Source organism: Gymnoscopelus microlampas (genome assembly GCF_963454915.1).
Source record: "Gymnoscopelus microlampas genome assembly, chromosome: 6".
Classification (NCBI taxonomy): domain Eukaryota; kingdom Metazoa; phylum Chordata; class Actinopteri; order Myctophiformes; family Myctophidae; genus Gymnoscopelus; species Gymnoscopelus microlampas.
The window spans coordinates 21651184-21671850 of NC_139943.1; the positions used below are offsets into that span (position 1 = coordinate 21651184).

General features: G+C 43.9%; 1 protein-coding gene across 1 annotated transcript in view; it reads left to right on the top strand.

Annotated features, from left to right (window-relative positions):
- Window positions 1–1137: 1137 nt before the first annotated feature.
- The window catches only part of cttnbp2 (cortactin binding protein 2), an 89035-nt gene continuing 69505 nt past the window's right edge, over window positions 1138–20667 (top strand). The window contains exons 1-2 of the mRNA XM_084060934.1: window positions 1138–1424; window positions 7448–7555. Of these exons, the coding sequence (XP_083917060.1) occupies window positions 1341–1424; window positions 7448–7555 (192 nt within the window). The 5' untranslated portion in view covers window positions 1138–1340. The remainder of the gene's footprint in view (window positions 1425–7447; window positions 7556–20667) is intronic.

A 20667-nucleotide genomic window follows, 5' to 3' on the forward strand; every position in this document is an offset into this window, starting at 1 on the left:
ATTGTGAGTTTAAATGCAAAAGCTATAGGGGTGGCATTTGGCAATTGCCATCCTCATGGAATCCAAAATGTTGGCCCTAGCTGCTGCCTTGCTATCCTTTCTGTTAGTACATCTATCTATCCTCAAATATCTGACCTAAATAGAGACTTAATAACCCCATTCTGCATGACCAAGCCAGGATCAGATTCCACTAATCCTAAATACCACATCTGGGGGGCAAGGATGCTGCAGCCTCGCTCTGCCTTTCTGGAATACACTGCCATGTTTAACCTATTATTAGATGGTTAGTGAGCAAGTTTTTGCTTTGAATTCAGATGTTTTTGCTTGAATTTATAGGTCAGGAAATAATGTCAATTTATTTTTACTTTGGCTATATTTTAAGACGATTTGGTGCGTTCTTACCACAGATGTCTATGAGTGGGTTTGTTTTACACTGACAGTCATTCGATAGGTGAATAGGTGGGTTATGTGTATAAGCAGAAATAGGGCATGGCCTGAGCTGCCCGTCCCCTGGCAGATGCTGTTGTCAGTCAGTCAGTCAGTCACCTCCAGGGGTCATCAATATGTCCGTACACAGACAAATGTGTCCATGGCTAGACTCAGCCTTGTCTGTGGCATTTTTGTTTTGTTTTTACATAACATCAGAACGTTCTTATTTTGATCATAAGACCCAATTACTGAATGTCAGTCTCCAGGTGTTCTTCAGAATGACACTGATTTATTTATGAAACTATGGCACATAGGAGTATAGTACAGTGGTTCTCACACTTTTTTATTTTCAAGGACCCCCATAATAACTCTGAGAGTGTACTAATGGAACCAAATGGACCCTGTTCCATTAGTACACACTCAGAGTTACAGACCTGTAATGGTCATTTAGGGCTAGCTCTTTATGTGTTTCTGGTAATATTATTGTCTGCTCATTTGCATGTCCATGGCAAAAAAAAATATGTTGACAAAGATGTCCACCACAAGCCATCAGACGATGACCCCTGGTCGCCTCCCTCCTCTCAGGTTGAGTCACACATCTGGAACAGTGGAACACCCCCTCGGTTTTAACTCAGCCAACCTGCCGCCGGTCAGCACTCTAGCGGATCACTCTGCTAGTTGTTTTCACATCCATCCAGAGATCCCAGACAGACATACGGACGGAGTCAGACGTTATTATCTTTGCCCCGTCGTCGTCGCGTATTCGTCGCTCGCGTCTAGAATGGACAGAGCTGCATAGTGTGCTCTTTGCCTTTCAGCAGCGCAGCAGTTAATGCTTTCTGAATGTGTTGTAGGTTGAGTAGAGTGTGGATCCCTCGCTCCAGCAGACAGACCGCTACAGTAGTAGGAAGATGGCGTCGGAAGGAGCAAGCGGGGAGCAGCCTCCTCCTCCGATACAAACCCTGGCGACCACGGTCCTCGGGAGTGTCGACGCGGTAAGAGAAAATAACAAAAGCTAACCTGACATGTTTATTATCGGTGTGTTTTTTTTTAGACACGCGGCGGAAAAAAGAGGACGAAAAGCAGTGTGCGCATCTATTACATCCAAAGCGCTGCTCATAAAGCAACGGCGAGGGCAGCGTTATTTTTGTGGTCGATAAATCGAGAGGAACGGTGATTTACGTTTGTTTACAACAAGGGAGTGTAGGGACACATTATGTTGTTATCCAGGCTGTATCCCGAGGGGCACAATAGCTGCTAAACGTTCTTCATTTAGTCTTTCTTTTGTCTCAACGAGGCTATTTTGAACACAGCCTTCAGTTGTAAAGGTTAGACCGTAGGATTGGTATATCGCCGTTGGCTGCATTGATTTGCTGATGATACATTGTTACTATAATAGACCAGTGGTTCTCAACCTTTTCAGGCCGTGACGCGTAAGCCCCCAAAATAATCATATTTGAACTGCGGAGCCCCCAGATAAATATTGTGAAAAATTTGCAACGCGTGGCGTTGTGAGCTTGCAAATCAGCTATTTTCGTTTTTTTGCCTCTTTTCTTATATTATTTGGCCAATGTTTGACCAGTTTTTGTTGTATAATTTCTCGATTACTTATTGATGCAGTGATGGTCTTTTTCATGTCTTTTTTTGTATTAAAAAGGTCTTAAAAGTCCTGAAATTGACACTTCACTGTCATCTGGGCCAGGAGACCCCCCCCCCCCCCAAAAAAAAAATCATGTGGGGATCCCCTGGGGGTCCCGACCCACAGGTTGAGAACCACTGGGTTAGCCCGTAGAATTCGCCGTTGGCTACATTGATTTGCTGATGATACATTGTTACTATTATAGAGCCACACTGACTCACACAGACGTTGTTACGCAGTAGTAGCCCTATATGAGGTTAGGCTACCTAGGCTGTGCACGCAGTTACGTGAGATGTTTTCCCCCCGTCAAGAAAGATAGCGTTATATTCACCTCCTCCAATCTCATTTCCAACTGAGGAAAAACCTCTTTTGGACCACCCCGTTTACAAATCACTATGATTGTTGTGGTTACTGTGGTTGTGAGAGCAAAGCAGCCAAGCAGCTTTCCTATCAAAATGGCCCTCTTTTGTGAGGAGGCCATCACAACAATTATTGTTGTGTGTATTCTCTCTCCTGTCTGGCCTATATCTCAGCTGGTCCTATGATGAAGGATGTCAGCATTTAGATTTTTAATAGGACTAAAGTGGTAGGGGATTTGAGAACCAGAATAGGGTGTTGCTGGAAGGCAGTGAAAGTATGTTTGTATGTTTGTTGTTACTAACTGCTTACTCTGCTAAACTTGTTTACACACAACTAGATGAGATTTCTCACGCTAGCCTTTCACAAGTTGCAACATATGTGCCAGGCCACTGGCCTGCCTTATTCCCTCTGCAAATCAGTATGTTTAGATGCCGAGGGTGGGGGTCCATGGAACATTTCCCTGGTTGGCCTGTGTATTCCTGGCTGGCTCCTGTGCACTGCTCGGCTGTCCATTGATATTATTGACTAGCCAATAATAATGGAAGGCTTGTGGCAGCCTTCCGTTCGCCACTTAACTTTTGTACTGCGTAGCTGAAAGGGTAGGAGGATGGCCCTAATACCGCCAGCGATTGGGGTTTGATTCCCTGTGTAGCTCAAAGGGAACAATACTATACTAATACTGCCAGGGTAAAGGCTTTGATTCCCTCTGGGGCCACCCATGTTAAACATGTAAACACTCGTGGCACTGTAAAGAGTGTTGGATAAAAGTGTCCACCAACTGGCATGTTAATGGAGTTTCTGAAGTCACTCACTTAACAAAAATAAACAAACCATTATGTTTGGGGTTGAAAGGGGTAGGCCAATGGAAATGTGTCTCTGGAATAGAAGATAGGTCCCAAGAGAATGGAGGGGTAGTGACTAGTGAGACTGGCTGTGAGCTGTTGAAATGGAAGGGAAATGTGTGGGAGGAGGGAGAGAGAGTGATAGATGGATGGATGGACAGGGGGAGGGTGGGGGGGGGCAGAGACGGTGAGGGAGGGGGTGCTGTACACCGGAGACCTTTCTAAATTGGTCTTAATTTCAGTGACTCAGCCAGCATAGCTGGGAGTACCGTGTCAGCCAGCCTTCTTCAGAGCGTGCTCAGTGCACTGCCTTGCAGTCTGGGGGGTAGTTTACATTTAGCGTCGAGCCGAACAGGTGCTCCCAAAGACATGGCGGCCAAACCGACCTCCTCAGCTCGCCCATATATCTCTGTCGCACCAGCCAATATGCCAGGACACCCTCTCCTCTCCATCTCTCTGAAAGGAGGGGTCGTGGGCTGTGCCCCCAATTCCTGCCTTGGTATAAATAAAGCACTTTGCTCTTTGCCCACGGCCGTAAGACATCTTTTGTTGGTCCACGGTGGGGCGGTTTCTCTTGTGCAGGGTTCTCAGAGGACCGTCCCACTTGGCTTTCCAGAGAGAGATCAGAGGTCGGCCAATGGTGGCTCATTGACCACTTCCTCCCCATTCAGCCCGAGCTAGTTAGCCTGAGTAGAGCAGGTTTACGACCTGCATTCAGTGCATTGTTTGACTTGGTTGTGTCCACCTACTCAAGTTATTCCTTAGAGTTGGAGTGCTCAACCTCGCTTGTTTAGAATGTGTGTTGATCCACTACAACTGTACAATTCTCTTTTTAGAACTAAGATACTTGCTGTTACATAATGATTCATCATTAGTTACATTTAATGTCATAATGCCATGTCATAATTATAAATTATAATTTAAAAACCTTTGCTTACAAAACACTTCTTCTGATGGTTGAGTCATCTGTTTGTTTTTTTGTTTGTTTTTTATTGATAAGGTACAAGAATTATTTACGTATAACTTTGGAGAAGATACTTGAATTGGGACCCTTGGACAGCAGGTTGGAAACTTTGAAAACTGATGTTTTCCAATCAAGTCTCTTGATGAAAACTGGAGCAGTTCCTCGTCCCCCTGTCGCTCAGCGTCAGTGTGAAGTGACAGTGACACGTCGCTGATTAGAGCAGTGGTTCTCAAAGTGGGGTCCTTGAGGGTGTTCCAGAGGGTCCCCGGCAAAATTAATTCATATGGTTTTACCAATTTAACCCTTTATACAGTACTATGTGAAAAGCTTGAACATTTTTGGAAAAGTTGGCATACTTCTGAAGCATTCTAACAACACAAATCTTGTATAGGGGTCCACTCCCTGGCTGGCACAAAATCTTTTCAGGTGGGGTCGATGGCCAAATACATATTCATTTGGGGGTGCTTGACATGAAAATGTTTGAGAACCACTGAACTAGAGAACGACTGCCCATGAGCCTCTGAATATTGGCCAAGCGGCTGCTGCTTCTGCCCTTTGCACATAGCACACACAGCTCATGGAACAAATTAGCATCAGCTTCCCTCACCTGCTCACTGTGCAGAAATGTGTGCGCGCGTGTGTGTGTGTGTGTGCTTCTATGCTCGCAATGCCAATTGACCAAGGCTGTAGGTCGCATGACATGACAAGCGAGACTCAGGGTGACTGTCCGACTGGCAAGGTTTCCGCAACATCCAATTCTCCAAATGCTTCTTTGCTGAGCAATGAAAAGTCAGCTGTGGGTAGGCTGGGGAAATCAAAATAATGGCTTGGAGGGAAAGGATCAATTGCTTGGAATTTCTTCTTCTTTTATGTGCAGCCATGCCTCGACAAAGTGTTGTTTACCTAAATTGAAATGCATGATTTATGCAAGAGTTTTGTTTTGCTTCTTGGATTAATTGGAGAGAGAGGAATTTGTGTGACAGCAGAATATTGCTTATGCTTTTGTCAGGGAAAAAAGCAAATAACTGACATTTTGTTTTCTTTTTGGTATTTGAATTACACATCGACATATAACCTTTGAAACTCCCCTGGAAAACTAGTGTGTCTGAAAATGGCAATAGGCTACAAGGGATTTAGAAGTTCCAAGATTTAAGATTCAAATATCAGTCCGTGAAAGCTTGTTAATGAAAAGAGCAGCTTGCTGAAATCTCAACCCATAAGTTATGGTTTGCCTGTGATTTAAGAGAGGCCTTTGAAGATGACGGTGCATCCATGATGAAATGGAATAATCTTGGATCCGTTTCAGATGTATGCTAGTAAATCAATAAATGAATGCTTCTTAGCGAGGTGATTGAATGTCGTAGAATATAAAGCAGGTAGCAATGTATCCAACATTCACAGAAGGGAAGGAAGCTCTTTATTTTAGACTTGTTTTAAACCCTTTTGTTTATTCATCATCATCATCATCATCACTCCTCGAGTGCCCTCGAGATCTCAGACACATGCTGCTTCCACTGGTTTCTGTTGCTCATTGACATTGATACAACAAGTTCATTCACAGTTGGTCCTGTATCCCTATTGCATTTTCTATTTGTCCATTTTCATCTTTACATTCCAAAAATGTAAAAAAAAAAAACAGTGCAAAAAAATCTGTTAAGATTGTAGATTGGCTATTTTCACGCAACACTGCCCGTACGGCAAAGTATAAAATAGAGCTTAAGTGGTTAACCTTCATAAAGAACTAATACGTATTAACAATGTCAGAACCTTTGTTCTGCATTTGTTTATTAAGTTGTTAGTTGTACAACGGATAGCCTGCTGAAAATCTCCCAGATATTGGAAATGCAGTTGCATATACGTAATATGTACAGTATATGCATTATGCCTATTCTTCCAGGAGTCAGCAGGTGGAGTGGAATGCCATGGTCACTGTCTCCAAATGTTATCTTTTGGCCTCTGTGCGAGATTGTATGCGTTTCTTCTTACAACCAGCCCGGAAAAAGTTTTTAATTGAGGCTATAGTCACAGCATGAAGTGGTCTGGTCACTCACAATTATAGTCATCGTTTGCACGTTAGTCCTGCAGTCACTACGGGCCAAATTAGGATCTAATGACCTAGCTTTAATGTAATTAGACCTTAATGGCCTCAAGGTAGGATGAGACTCATTTTAAAGCTAGACTTAATGAGACCAGTTTGTGAGTGGGAATAAATAAGTGCAACATCTGTCATACAAGCCCAACTTGTTTGTTTTTCACTGATGTGACTAACCTAGTGCCCTGTTGACTGCACGCTTGGTTCCTCTTTGCTTAATTATCCCCGCCAGGCCGGTATGGCCAAAGGAGAGGGATTATGCTTTCACTCCCGTGAGTCTGTCTGTCAGTATCTGTCTCGGACACCACTGGCATCGGCATAAAGGGTCAAAGAAGAACATGTGCCCCAAAGGTTTCAAATCGGCCTCATGATGGCGCTATAAAAGGCTGACTCACTTGGCCTATAACTCTTGAACTGTCGGTTGTACAGTAAAAAAAAGTTCCTTGGATCTGGATCATGACACAACTCCCCATATAGGCCATGCCCATTTCCTTCCGACAAGATTTTCAGCCATTTTGCGTTTGTTTGCTACTACTCGCACAAATTCTGTCCACAACTCTGCGCTCTGAGGAGTGCATCTTATCTTGTTAAATCCTAATTTATAAACCGTAGTACAATGGTGTCGCTTGCCAAAAGAACAGATTTGCAAGCTAACAATGTTTGCTCTGCAATTGTGTTAGCTTCTAGATCTCTTCTTTTTGGCAAGTGACACACTCATGCAATTAACTGAATGCCTGTGTGTGATCCGTAGCACATATCATATCAGCTTATTTTTCCTCATCAAATGTCTATTTTATGTCCTTGTCCAGGAACTACAGAATATAGACTACAGATGAAATTCAGCTCTGTGGCTACTTCTTCTGGGCCAGTTGTCCATTGTCTCTGCTAAATAAAAAAATAAAAATAAACGTTTCTTTCAGATGTTTTAGTCTTGGTATGTCTTTTAAAATGCATCTGTTCTCCTGAGAATCAAAGAGCCCAGGTACAGCAAAATGCCTGTTATCATTATACTCGTCCCATTTTGGAAATAAGGGGTTCCAACTGTTTGTGTAACATTTACGAATGGTAGAGAGTTAGTGTAAGAGTATATCCTTAATATATGTCTCAATTTTCTGTTGCAGAAATGTGAGTTCAACATGGATAATCTGAGCAAGCCTGAGCTGTTGACCCTCCTCAGTATTATGGAAGGAGAGCTGGAGGCCAGAGACCTGGTTATAGAGGCCCTCAGGGTGAGTCCCCTAACCACTGGCACTCACTCACTCACTCACTCACTCACTCACTCACACACTCACACACTCACACACTCACACACTCACACACTCACACACTCACACACTCACACACTCACACACTCACACACTCACACACACACTCACACACTCACACACTCACACACACACTCACACACTCACACACTCACACACTCACACACTCACACACACACACACACACACACACACACACACACACACACACACACACACACACACACACACACTTTTGCACTTTCTTTTTAAACAGGACTTCAACACACACAGTCCCCTTCCCCCATACTTATATCAGCCAATCAGTGTGCATTTGAGCCATTGTCAGGTTGAATTGAACACAGCCCATTTGAAGCAGATTAGCATCGGGAGATCTTCCGATGGGAAGATTAGCTTCAAATTCAAATCAGAAATGGGTCCTTGTTTTAACTGAATCCCAACTGTCATAAAATATGGATATTGCTTTATTCATTCGATGTGCAGAGTACTTATGTGATCATTTTAGTGATGAAAGATTCTGTACGCACACACACTCGCACACTCGCACACACAGTTTCTGTCTGTCATCTATAATTTCACACAGCTAAGCAACCTCTAAAGGACATTTTTGAAGCAGAGTTTTCTGAACGGGGCCTTAAGATGCTTGCACACTGCACAATTTTGTCTGTCTTACATGACCATTACATATCACACTGTGCAACATAAAAGCGGTAAAATCATGATTATCCACCTTTTCAGACTGTACAAGTTGAATTGAGTCTACCTGTCAGTGCGATGAAACAACAACCTACATATGCCTGGGTAAAAAGAAAAAGTAAAGGAGGATCATTTGACAGCATCGGTCTGCAAATGTCCAAAGGGAGTTAATAATTTCTCCCAACATTTTCCACAAAACTGTCTAGTAATTGTTCTAGCATAAGTAGCAGTTTATATTAACACAAACACTTAACTTCCTTGTATTCTTACGGTTTGGTATCTGTTATATACAGTCATAACACCAACCACACTGCACGAATTTTGGACGTAGCCTATGATGGTGTGGATTGGCCAAGATGCTTACGACGACAAACAATTTTGCCACATTCATGCTGTGGAAGTTTCATCTGGGACGGACGACTAAGATGGCTGTTATCATATAGTGGGTGGAGAAAATGTGACTTCAGACTTCTGTTCTCACATTCACATTCTTAAGCTACTGTAGAACCGTAAAACACTGATCGCGACCCTGATTGTTACTAAGCGACCCCTGAATACAATAATAAATCCCAATGTGCTTATGCTGAAAATCTAAAATATTTGAACTGCTGGCAGTGCTTTGAGCACTGAAAAACAAACGATGCTTCAGTATTGTTCAGAACAGGCAAACTCTCTCCCCTGTTTGTTCTATCAAAGGTGGAAAGGGTGCACACACTCTTTCCTGGGAGAGATTCCCAGGAGACTCACAGCTTTAGAAATGAGGGATACGCTTTAAAATGTAGATATAAAGTTAGAAACCAGCGCCATCCTCCTTCCATAAGGCCATATGCCCACAGCTGACTCTGCTGTTTGAACCTGACTATAAATGTTGTAATGACTGTTGAGCTAAGCAGCTTAAACCCTGCAGGTGGGCTACCTGTTAGTTTGTGCTTACACACAAACACACAGTCAGCATTGAGTTAATCTCCTTTGGAACAAAAGTTATCATTTATTGCAGTGATTTGGGAGCCAACCTTTGCGTTGATGACCCTCATGAACTCAAGACACAGCAAGTTGTTTCCCTGTGTATGACCCTGTCAGAACCTGATTAGAGTTGTGTGTGACATATATGGGTATAAAAGACAAGCAAGACCTGGGACCGTTAAAGTGACCAAAAGTTGTTGTGTTTTCGTAACATTAAACAAGACGACAACAACGCAGAAAGAATGAAATCTACAGCATAGTGTTTATTCTAATGCTCGACTGATCAGTTTGCTGTATGACTGTGCACCAAGACGAATCCCAGTGCATTTTTGGCAGTAAAATGCAGACAGTGTAACATTATGGCGGCAAGGATAAGACCGAGGTTAAACAGATAAACGTATCGATCACAAATTGAATTCACATGATATCCAGGTGACTGTGGCTGGCATGTGCATGGCCAAGGTGAGACTGTTGGTGTCTCACTGTCTGTCTCTCTCTGTGTGTGTCTCTCTGTCTTTCGTGTCCTTGCATTGGAGGTCGCTCGTCCTCCACAGGGGTAGGAATGGCAAGTTATTTCTGAACGAAGCCTTTAAGGACTCTCTCTCTCTCTGTCTCTCTCTCTCTCTCTCTCTCTTTCTCTCTCTCTCTCTCTCTCTCTCGCTCTCTCTCTCTCCCTGTTTCTCTCTAGTTCTGTATTTAGGTCAGGATTGGTGCCATGTTTGGCCCATGCTCCACTTTAGCACTGTCCTCTTAAACTCTTTCTTAAATAGGGTCTTAATATGAATCTACGCCCTGTTGGGATTGAGGGGGTGCAGGCTAGGTAGCAAAATAAGAGACACCCCCATTCACCCTATTTACACCTGGCATTAAAATAGAACCAAATACAGTACCTCGTCCTTTTATTCAAATGTGCCTGCTCAGTTCTCAGTTAGGGATCCCTCAGCCGTGCTGGGTTGGAGGGTTTGTAAGGTAAGGGGAGAAGGCATATTAGAGAGAAGAGATTCTGATAACGCTGCTAGAAAGTACCACTTGCAGACGTTTTCCCCCCCTTTCGGTTGCAGACGCTTTTAATGTGTCACCTTACTGTCTCCGACCTGCCTGGGACCGAACAATGCTTTGTGTTATTCTGTGTCTTGTGCCGTATCGCAGCATCTTTTCCAGACGTATAGGAATGAGTCTGTTTTCTGCTGCACCTCTTGCTGATGCACACCACCATCCTCTTTTTCCAGTCCACCTCTCCTTTCCTTCTATCCTCTCTCTCTTTTTCTCTCTTAACGTCCACTATATGACTTTCTTCTTCAGCTCTCTTGACACTCAATTCTCTCGCTTGTATTTGCCACTCTTGTTTCTTTTTGTTTTTTGTTCTTTCTCCTACACTGTCAAATCCTGAGTTTAAAAGATTGCACCATGCTTTATGTGCAATAGTTCTTTAATCAATTCCTCCCATTTTTCTCCCAACTGTAGTCGTTACGCTAATTTCCAATTGCCCCATGTAGCCCCCCTCCTTGTCTGTGTGTTTTCCCTTGGCTCCCGTCTCCCCTGTGGATGACATCCTATCCAGGCTTTAGCGAGATCAGCTCCCTTCCCTCCCTTGCTGCCGTGATGATGGCTGTCCAATCTACAAAGACACTGTTTGTTCTGTCACTGATAAGCCCATCAGAGAGCGGGGGGGGGGGGGGGGGGGGGGGGGGGGGGGGGGGGGGTAGATAGACAGAGAGAGAGAGAGAGAGAGAGAGTGAAATGGAGGTGAATTTAATAAAAGGAAAGCAAGAAGAATTATTGAGATTTACTGTATAGAATAGATAAATGGTGGTTTTCCACTGCATAGTGCTGGCTCGTGGCTCGGCTATGCTCGACAGTCGGCTCTACTGTCAAATTGATGATGTTTAGGCAACGGTTACATCACAGTACTACTGCCTGGATTATGCCTAAATGTGGATATAGGGCCTACCTCATCATATCTGACTGACATCATCCAATGTTGGGTGTACCAAAACCTGTAACATTCTGTAACAAGTGCAATAACCCTGGCAATGCAAGTAAGCTAATCACGTGGCGCAAAGCACCAAACATTTTCTCCTTTATTAGGCTATATATACTGTACATACTATATGCATTTATCAGACACACTTATCCAGCGATGCACAAGTTCCAGAACAGTATAAGCATGAGCCCTAGACAACAAACAAACATCCCTCAGAGAAACTAGGATATAGCACAAGGGCAGAAATCATACCATATGGCAATAAAAGGCAACACAGTCCAAATGGTTGTTTGCATTGGGACAGTGTAAGGGGGAATGGACTGAGTGTGCCAGACAGAAAGAGAAAGAGAGAGAAACAGGGAGAGCTGATATGATCCCTGGCAAAGCAGGACCGTGAGGATTAAGGCAACATCCCCGCCCCTGCTTTTCTCTGCTCCTCTCTCCCCAAAATGACAGAAAGACAAAGCATCATCTGGATACCAGCTGCACGGCATCTCAGTGTCATAGCACACAGCCTTTCTCCTCTTTCAAGTCAAACAGTGGAGATCATTACATGCAACCAATCAGCCGGCCGCTAAACCCCTCTTCCATCCCACCGTCCTCCACACAGTTCATGAAAAGAAAAGCCCAACCTGACCTAATATCACCGACTGGCACGACATCGCCGATTGTTTGCAGTGGGCATTATTAAGAGGCTTTGGTGGCAGCGATTAATTAGCGTTTGGCTAAAAGCCGGCTGAGCCACCGTATCAGGTTTCATTCTGACGAAAAGAAAGGCAAGGGTGTAGAGGGGGTGTAAGAAGATTAGCCAGACGATGGAGATCACATGATTATTGGAGTCGCCAGCTTTACAAGTCCCCCATTCTTCTGCACTGTGATTTTCACTGAACATTTTGGAACCGCCATCTTTTCACTGGACTATATACATGTAAATGTCATAAGTGAAATAATTAATTATTTGTTCACCATCCACATGCGATGACTGATACATCATTAATATTCAATGGCCAATTTGAACATTACCAGGTCTACATAGTTAGCATAGGGTTTAGGCTGTCTTCTGAAATGGTTGGCTAGCTTCTTGTAGAACAGAAGCAAGTTCTTCTCACTTGCCCAACTGCACTGTTTATGGACATGGAGTCGATAGTGCCAAAAGGTAGGGGTTACAATTCATACCCTGTGTCGCTCAGTGGGTAGAACTAGAACGTGGTACCAATGCTACCAGAGCTGGAGGTTTGATTCCTTGTGCTGATCAGTGGATAGAGTACAGCACTAGTATTCCCAGGGTTAGTTATTCCATTTCATTCCCTATGTACGTAGAATAATGAATATAGCATGACTCTGATTTCTCCCCGGGCGAATGCCTGATAAAAAATGTACACGCTTATGCAACTGTTGAAACACTTTAGATATTATAATAATACGTAATGTCAGCTACGCGCCTGTCTCCAGGAAGAGGAAAGGATGCATACTGACATGTTTGAGATGGCCCAGATGGGATAGAAGCATTTTCCGCCCACCACCGGCATCTGCCATCAGAGCATGCGGGCCTTGGCTGTCACGTGGGCTCGCTTAGTTGGGAGGTCACGTGTCCCTGCATATGACTAAGAGACTGCCATGTCACTGCACCCTGGGGGGGTCCAGAGAGTCAGCATTCAGCTCCCCTCCTACACGCACGCACCCCGAGCTATCAGGCTTTCATCAGCATCCCTCTATCTCCCAGGCATCTTGCTATTTAAGGCGTGCATCCCTCTGCTGGGTTTTTACCGCTTTCCTCTGCCTACATGTTGGTTTGTTGGTTCTCTGTCATCTTCTTGCTGTTTGTTTCTGTTTCACCACTCACCTGCCTCCCTGACTCTGTCTCACCTGTCTCTGTCTCCCTGACTCTGTCTTATGGTTCTCTCTGTTGCTGTCTTTGTCTCTTGACTCTTATTCTATATTATTCTCAGTACTTACTCTCTCTCTCTCTCTCTCTCTCTCTCTCTCAGTAATGAAGCCGTGCTTAAGAATCAATGTTTCATGTATATGAGACTAGTGTATCTATTCTAGAGCCATACAGACGAGGGACAAACACCGAGCAGAAACCTCTTTATAACTAAATAATGAAACCCAATGAGAGAAAAAGATGCGTGCATGGCAGGATGGTTACGGAAAGGATACAGATTCTCTCACTCTCTTTCCCTCTAGGCCTACATCAGGCAGAATCTTGTATCGCTTTTAACCCTGTTACCCTGTTTTAACCCTCCATTCTCTCTCACGTGTGCACGACTACACACACACACACACACACACACACACACACACACACACACACACACACACACACACACACACACACAAACACACACACGTACGTTAGTGAATTAGCATCCCACCCTCCTCTTCTGTCTGCATAGCAACCAGACCCCCCCCCCACCCCCCACCAGCTCTCATAGCAACCTAGCCTTCGTTTGCAGGGCTGTGGGTTCGTATTTCACCACCACCCACTGACAGTCAGCGCTCCAGAATGGTTAAAAAGCCAAGAGTCTTCACCCTTAACCCACTCCCCCTCCTCCTACAGTCCACACCTCCCTGACTGCCCACTCGCTGCCATGTTGGGGGAAAGTGGTACGACCCATCTCTGGCTGACTCTGGGGAAATGGCAGGGATTTGTGCCTTTTCTTTTTTTTTTTAAGTGCTGTCTGTCAAAAGTAAAGGCGAGTCCAGGGGGAAAACACTGTCAGAGAGAGAGAGAAAGGATTACTCACTTTGAAATGGTTGGGAAATGTATGTGAACTAGAGGTTCGGGCATCTAGTAGCCTGGCCCTCACATCTAGTAGCCTGGCCCTCACATCTAGTAGCCTACAACACAGGCTATATATAGCATTATTACAATTATTGTGGGTATGCACATGACTACATATTTAATGACAAACGTGATGCAACAACAGAGGCCGCACAACAGATGAGCGCAGAGTGCACTCACTCGAAATATTTGCGGACTTATAATTATGTGTGGGCAAGGCGAGTGTTCCTATGAGTCGATGCCTGCCTGGTGACAGTTACAACACACACACTCACACACACACACACACACACACACACACACACGGGTTGGCAGCTTCACACAATGTTTTTGTCCGCTGCCGTGAGGCAGGTTGGATACCCAGCGAATGGTTCGCGGGGTCCCGACGCTCTGCTCCATTGTGCTACCCGGGGATGTGCACGCTCTCCCACAGCCATGAGAAGTTGATGTTTAAGCTGTTTGAGCTAAGCTATGTGGGCTAATAACAACACAACCTGGATTCAAACATTGCACATGTGAATCTGCGTGCTAGTGATATGAAGACGATCTCCCTCTCTGTCTGTCTCCCTCTCTGTCTCTCTCTCCCTCTCTGTCTTTCTGGGGGTCTATCAGCCAGCTGATTGGATTGCATGGTTGCCGTTTGATGTGGGTTGAAAGCACTGTGGTGCTGTAACGTGGTGTGAAGACAACACATCTCATCACCGCACGCACGCACGCACACACAGACAGACGGCTGGACCATGAGAGGACGTTGCATGGTTGGGGATGGCTGCTGTGAAACAGGACACTGTGGGACATATACAACGTCTCACCGAAATAGTCCTCCTTCCTCTCCTCCTCTCTTCCTCATTTCCACCCTTTACTCCACTCTTCCTTTATCCACCTTTCCCTGCTCTTGCCTAACCCTATAGACCGACCCATGTGTGTTAGTGAAAGAGACAGAGACAGCGAGGAAGTGAGAGAGAGACAGATGCAGAAAGGTGAGAGAGAGAAACACACAGAGAGCAGCAGATCTCATCTCAGTTGTGCTTAATTTATAGCCGATCTACAAGCTCACACCTCGTCACAGTATGACACGTTGTGAGCTTGTAGATCAGCTATTAGCCACGAGCAACACCATCACACCACAAAGTATAAAGCAGGCTTAAGCATTCAAGTGTTTCATTGCCATTCTCATCTCATCTGAGAGTAAACTGGTTTGATCCTCCAACAACCACTCATGATGAGAGTGCCATAGAAATGTATACAGATGTTCAAAAACATCAAAAACCCACAGTGCCAGTGCTAGGCTAACTGGGCTAATTCTCATCTCCTATTTCCACAGTACAGTGTGAGTGGTTCACTCTCAGCTATGTGCTCATTGGGTCTATTTTTGCTAGAATGGCCCTTGTTGGGTAAAGTACCCAAATTTAGGACACACAATCTCTCTCTCTCTCTCCCCCCCCCTCTCTCTCACATCTTAATCTGTGTTGCTCGCTCAGTGTTGAACTGGATGTTGTGGGCTGTGTTGAGTGCAAGGTTTTCATGGCTCATCCTGCTTGAATAGAATGAGCGGAGCAGCTGTGAGTGCTTGGTCCTACGTCATCAAGAGCCTCTGTCACCATGGTTAACAGGAGAGAGAAAGGGAGAGAGAGAGAGAGAGAGAGAGAGAGAGAGAGAGAGAGAGAGAACAGATTGAGATCTTGTCACCCCCAGTCCCCCAGCCTATCATTATCATCAATGTGTAACCACTTAAGCCCTATTTTTACTTTAAAATAGCCTTTAAACAAATACAAGCTCACAGACTGGAAATACAAGCTCACAGACTGGCTGAGCTTGCTTTCGCTACTTAAAAAATGTGTGCATTTGTTTGGGGAAAGTTTTGAACATTATGGTCTACAATGACAAAATAGTTCCACACTGTTTAATCATTACCATGATTCCGTTATTCGCCCCCCTCTATTTCTCTACCTGTGTTTTTCTCTCCAGGATGTAGTGTAATAGTTGTTGATGATTCTGCCATTCTGTGACTGGTCTGAGATTCCTCTCACTATCCTGGTGTTCAGACAGTGACTCTCTGTTCTGTTTGTTCTCTCCGTCTGTCCATCTGTGTTGGCACGACTTCCCGGAGACGACCAGATCCGCCAGAGCACTGCCATGATGCTCACAAATCAATAACGCTACTGCATGCGCGCATGTGTGTGTGTGTGTGTGTGTGTGTGTGTGTGTGTGTGTGTGTGTGTGTGTGTGTACATGCATGTGTGGGCCACAATTCTGACTTGGTGGTAATTAATGTGTGTTCATGCTGTGTTGGTCTGTGTGTAATGTATGTAGCTGTACTGTACCAAGACCACTGCTTCTGACCAGCGTGTGTGTGTGTGTGTGTGTGTGTGTGTGTGTGTGTGTGTGTGTGTGTGTGTGTGTGTGTGTGTGTGTGTGTGTGTGTGTGTGTGTGTGTGTGTGTGTGTGTGTGTGTGTGTGTGTGTGTGTGTGTGTGTGTGTGTACGTACGTTCTCATTAGTACATGGGCTAGTTTAATTGTGTCTCATTATTACTGTATGTGTGCATATGCTGTGTGCATACACATGGACTCTGTGTGTCAGTATGTATGTGTGTGTGAGTATCATTAGCGACCTGTCATTGTCACCCTAATCGCATGTCCTTCCGTACCGTTAATTATTCTCCTGATCCCCCACCTTACCCTCTGGCACTTGGAGCCCACAGGCAGGAATGCACCGCTCTAACTACAACGACCAGTCTCTACGACAACCAGTCTCTATGACAACAGTCAATGAGGAGGCATCCATTATTTCGCCTCTAGTTAGAGCGATATGTTGATGAGAAAGAATCACTTCTTGATTGGCTTGTCTTTTTTTGTAAGCTCAGTCATTATAGAAATAAAGAGAAGAAATAAAGACACTCAAATGTTTGTGACAAATCAGACGGGACATACTGTAGGGAGCTCATTTATTGTATAGATTCAACAAGTGTTCTTTTTAACCACATGATCCCAGCATCCCTTTTCTGATCATGCCATAATAGGCGAACATTCTGTGAAAATAACAAGCTTTGAGAGGGCATTCATTCCTTGTGCGGATTGTGCAGTGAATGTTCCTTGGTATGCTGTCTCTGCTAACCTGTTCTTTTGGCTCCAGCTGATGAAGCCAGGGGCGGGGTGTTCGTGGGAGCGTGGGAGTTCTCTGACATTCAGCGAAGGGGACTTAGGGACATTTTCATTTGTTTAGTCACTTCAAAGCAGTCCGTTAACAGTCTTTTTTACAACAAACAATCAAATTGAGGCATTTATCTTATCCTTAGTCAGAGCTTTGTATATTACATGAAGCATAATAAACGTATTATACTCAATCAATGTATGTATTGATTCAAAATTGAATAGGGTTCAAGAGGGTTTTATTTGTATATATGTCACGCATACAGGTAGAACTAAGCAGTGACATGTTTTACAAATTGTATTGTGCAAATTCTTAGATCAATTCTTAGATTTACATTTAGCACAGTATGTTGTTGTATGTCTCAGAGGGCAATGTGTAAAAACCCCAAAATACAACCACAAATACTAGGGTTGTCCGATATTGGCTTTTTTACCGATAACCGATATACCGATATTGTCCAACTCTTAATTACCGATACCGATATCAACCGATACCGATATATGCGGGGATTATTGTGATTAGGGTAAGCTCAAATTTCATATCACACACACCATATACAGTAAGAACTCCTGTAACTTATTTATAAAGCAAAAAAAAAAAAAAAAAAAAAAAAATTTTTTTTTTTTTTCAAAAACCGATACCGATATTTTCCCGATATCAATTTTTATGCTAATATCGGCCGATAATATCGGGAGGCCGATAAAATCGGACATCCCTAACAAATACTTGTGTTTAATGTGGCGAGGTTGTCACAAACCTTTGGTCCTGTTGTGTGTGAAGAGCAGCACAGCCTCTAGGGGCGGCTGACTGGGCTTTTTAGACTCTGCCCTGACAGATAGAAAGCATGACACAAGTGGCCTCATCACATGAGGACACTCGTTCACCATAATTGCAAGACCGCAATCTAACTATTAATGCACAAAATCTCTGGGTGCGTATCTGTCTCTGTACGTATCTTTCCGTGTGTCCCTCACATTATCTCAAGAACCGCCCGACCAATTAACTTCAAACTTGCTGTGCGTATCGCTGAGTGGGAATTAGGTCAGATGGGCGGTTGTCCAGTAATCCTATATTAAAATTGCTTAATGGGTGTCTGGGTCAGTCAGGCGGTCGGTCGGTGGACCACGGTATTTGATTAGCCAGTTCACATTCAGTGGCATTGGCAAGTATTGTCAGGTGTAACTCTGGGCTAAATGAAGTTATCCAATGTGTTCAACGGCAGAACACCTGTTTTGACCATTTTTTGACTTTTTATTGCAGTGTATGTATGTTAATGCTTTTAGAAGTTTGACCTCTCTTTTGAGAAAAACAATTCACTATTGTCTTTTTAAATAATAGCTATGTACAGTAGTATGTATATTGTTTCTATATTGTGTCTATAGAAATAAAATGATGAAGGCTGTTTATTTTTCTAGGGCTGTCATCAATCCAAGTAGACCCACCTCAGACATATGGCTCTTGAGGCTAAAATCCCCATGTGAGAAAGGCCGTGTACATACAGGACACATGATGCGATGGGAGACGAGATTGGACAGGGGAATGTCATGTTTAAGTGCAGATAAAACCTCCTCTCTCCTAGCCAGACCCTGTCCTGGAACGCAGCCCCCCCGTCGCCCCCATGTACAGACTGGACATAAACACTTTGACACCAAAAGCCCTTTGGATGAACTGTTAGGGGTGTTTAAGGGATTATGTTAACATTAGGGATCAGCTGCAAGTTTCACATAGACACAAAGACTAAACAGTTTGAGAGATGGATATCAGATTTTGTATCTATCTAGATTGTATCTATCTGTCTGTGTTTCTCAATCCCATATTTATGCATCTATAGGCTAGCTATTTTGTTTGTATATCTTTTATTTAACCTTTATTTAACATGGCGATTTCTTTTCCTGTTAACCACTTAAGCCCTAGTGAAATTAGTTGTGAGCTTGTAGATTTGCTATTTTTCAACATTTTGAAATGTGTAATATTTTAATGGCATGCTCAAAATATGCCAGGATGCCAGGTTGAAAGTGGTTGAATAAAAAGCTAAAATAAAAAGATAAAACTGACTCAATCTGCACAAATATTATTACAGATTATTATTATAACCGATTATTCAATTCTCTGTTGCTGAGCTGGCACAGGTTGATGAGTCTACCTCTGGCCTGGGGGTTTCCGTTGACTCAGCGTGGGAATAGCGACTTCTTACGTCCTTTTCCGCTTCGCCCCATTAATCGATTAGCGCCCCTACTCGCCATACCGTCTTCCTATCGACTTCACAGTAGTGCATTGTAGAGGAGAGGCAATTACATTTCCAAGCATTCAGCAGTGAATACAGTATACTGACTGTGCTCTCTCCTTCTGTCTCTGCTCTCACATTCACCACCTCTTCCCCTCAGGGCGATAAATGTAACAAATGACCCCTCCCCTGATTTATGATGGCACTGACATGACCCAAGTACTCTTCTATTCAGAGTAAACCACATAATCCTGTCCTATGGGGGGAGGGGGTAGAGGGGTGGCGAGGAGATGGCAACTGGTGGTCATGATGAGCGATTTGGGGTGAAGAAAAGGCTGTCCGGGGAACTGTAGTGTTGGTCTGATTATACAACTCTGGCTTTGTCTAGACACTAAGTTACTGATCAACACTGGCTCCGTGGCTGGTCTGTCTGTCTGTCTGGACCCTGACCGAAATGCATGACCAGATTCGAAAGGCAGATCACTGGGTCTACAGGAAGTGATGGGGCACATTCATCTCAGGGTTATTTAAATTCCCTGTCATACTTATGCTGTCAGAGATGGGATACCTGGTGGGGACAGGTGGTCTATTCCTCATGCCAGTTAGGTGTTTTTTCTGTTACCTTTTATATGTTCTGTTTGAGTTTTTCTTTTTCTACTGTCTTGAGATGTTTTTTTTTTTTTTTTGCAATTGATTCACAAGTTTCACACAGCAGTGAGATGGGCATAGTTTAACTTTTGTATGGTACATTATGATGAAATCCACCTCCTATCTGTAGGGGCAGCTCACAAAACGTTTTGGAATCTCAGCACTATGGGGATATTTAGTTAGTGCCCCCGGAAGCAAGAAAAAGAAGTACACTGAGTAGTGATTGGCAGAGTGCGTCAGTTTACCGACCGCAAACTAGAACCCTTAGTCTTGTGCTAGCATAGGTTGTACTGCTCATTAAACAATGTAAGTGCTTTGAACCGATCATAGCTGATGAACAAACTCGAAATTGTGGCCTAAGGGTGGCACTAGAGGAAAGGCCATGGGGTCACCAAAGTGAATAGGGTTCATCCTCCGTGGAGTCTGAAGATACACAGAAAATACCATGCCAATCCAACCTGTAGTTATTGAGATACCTTGTTTAGGACTAAAGTGTTGGGTGAACAGATGGACAGACCAACAAACATTGCCATATACCTATAACACTGCCACTAGCATGGCTAAAGAAAACCGTTTCGACTCCTTATGTACGTTGTCTATTTTTCTTCGTCTATCAGTTTGACT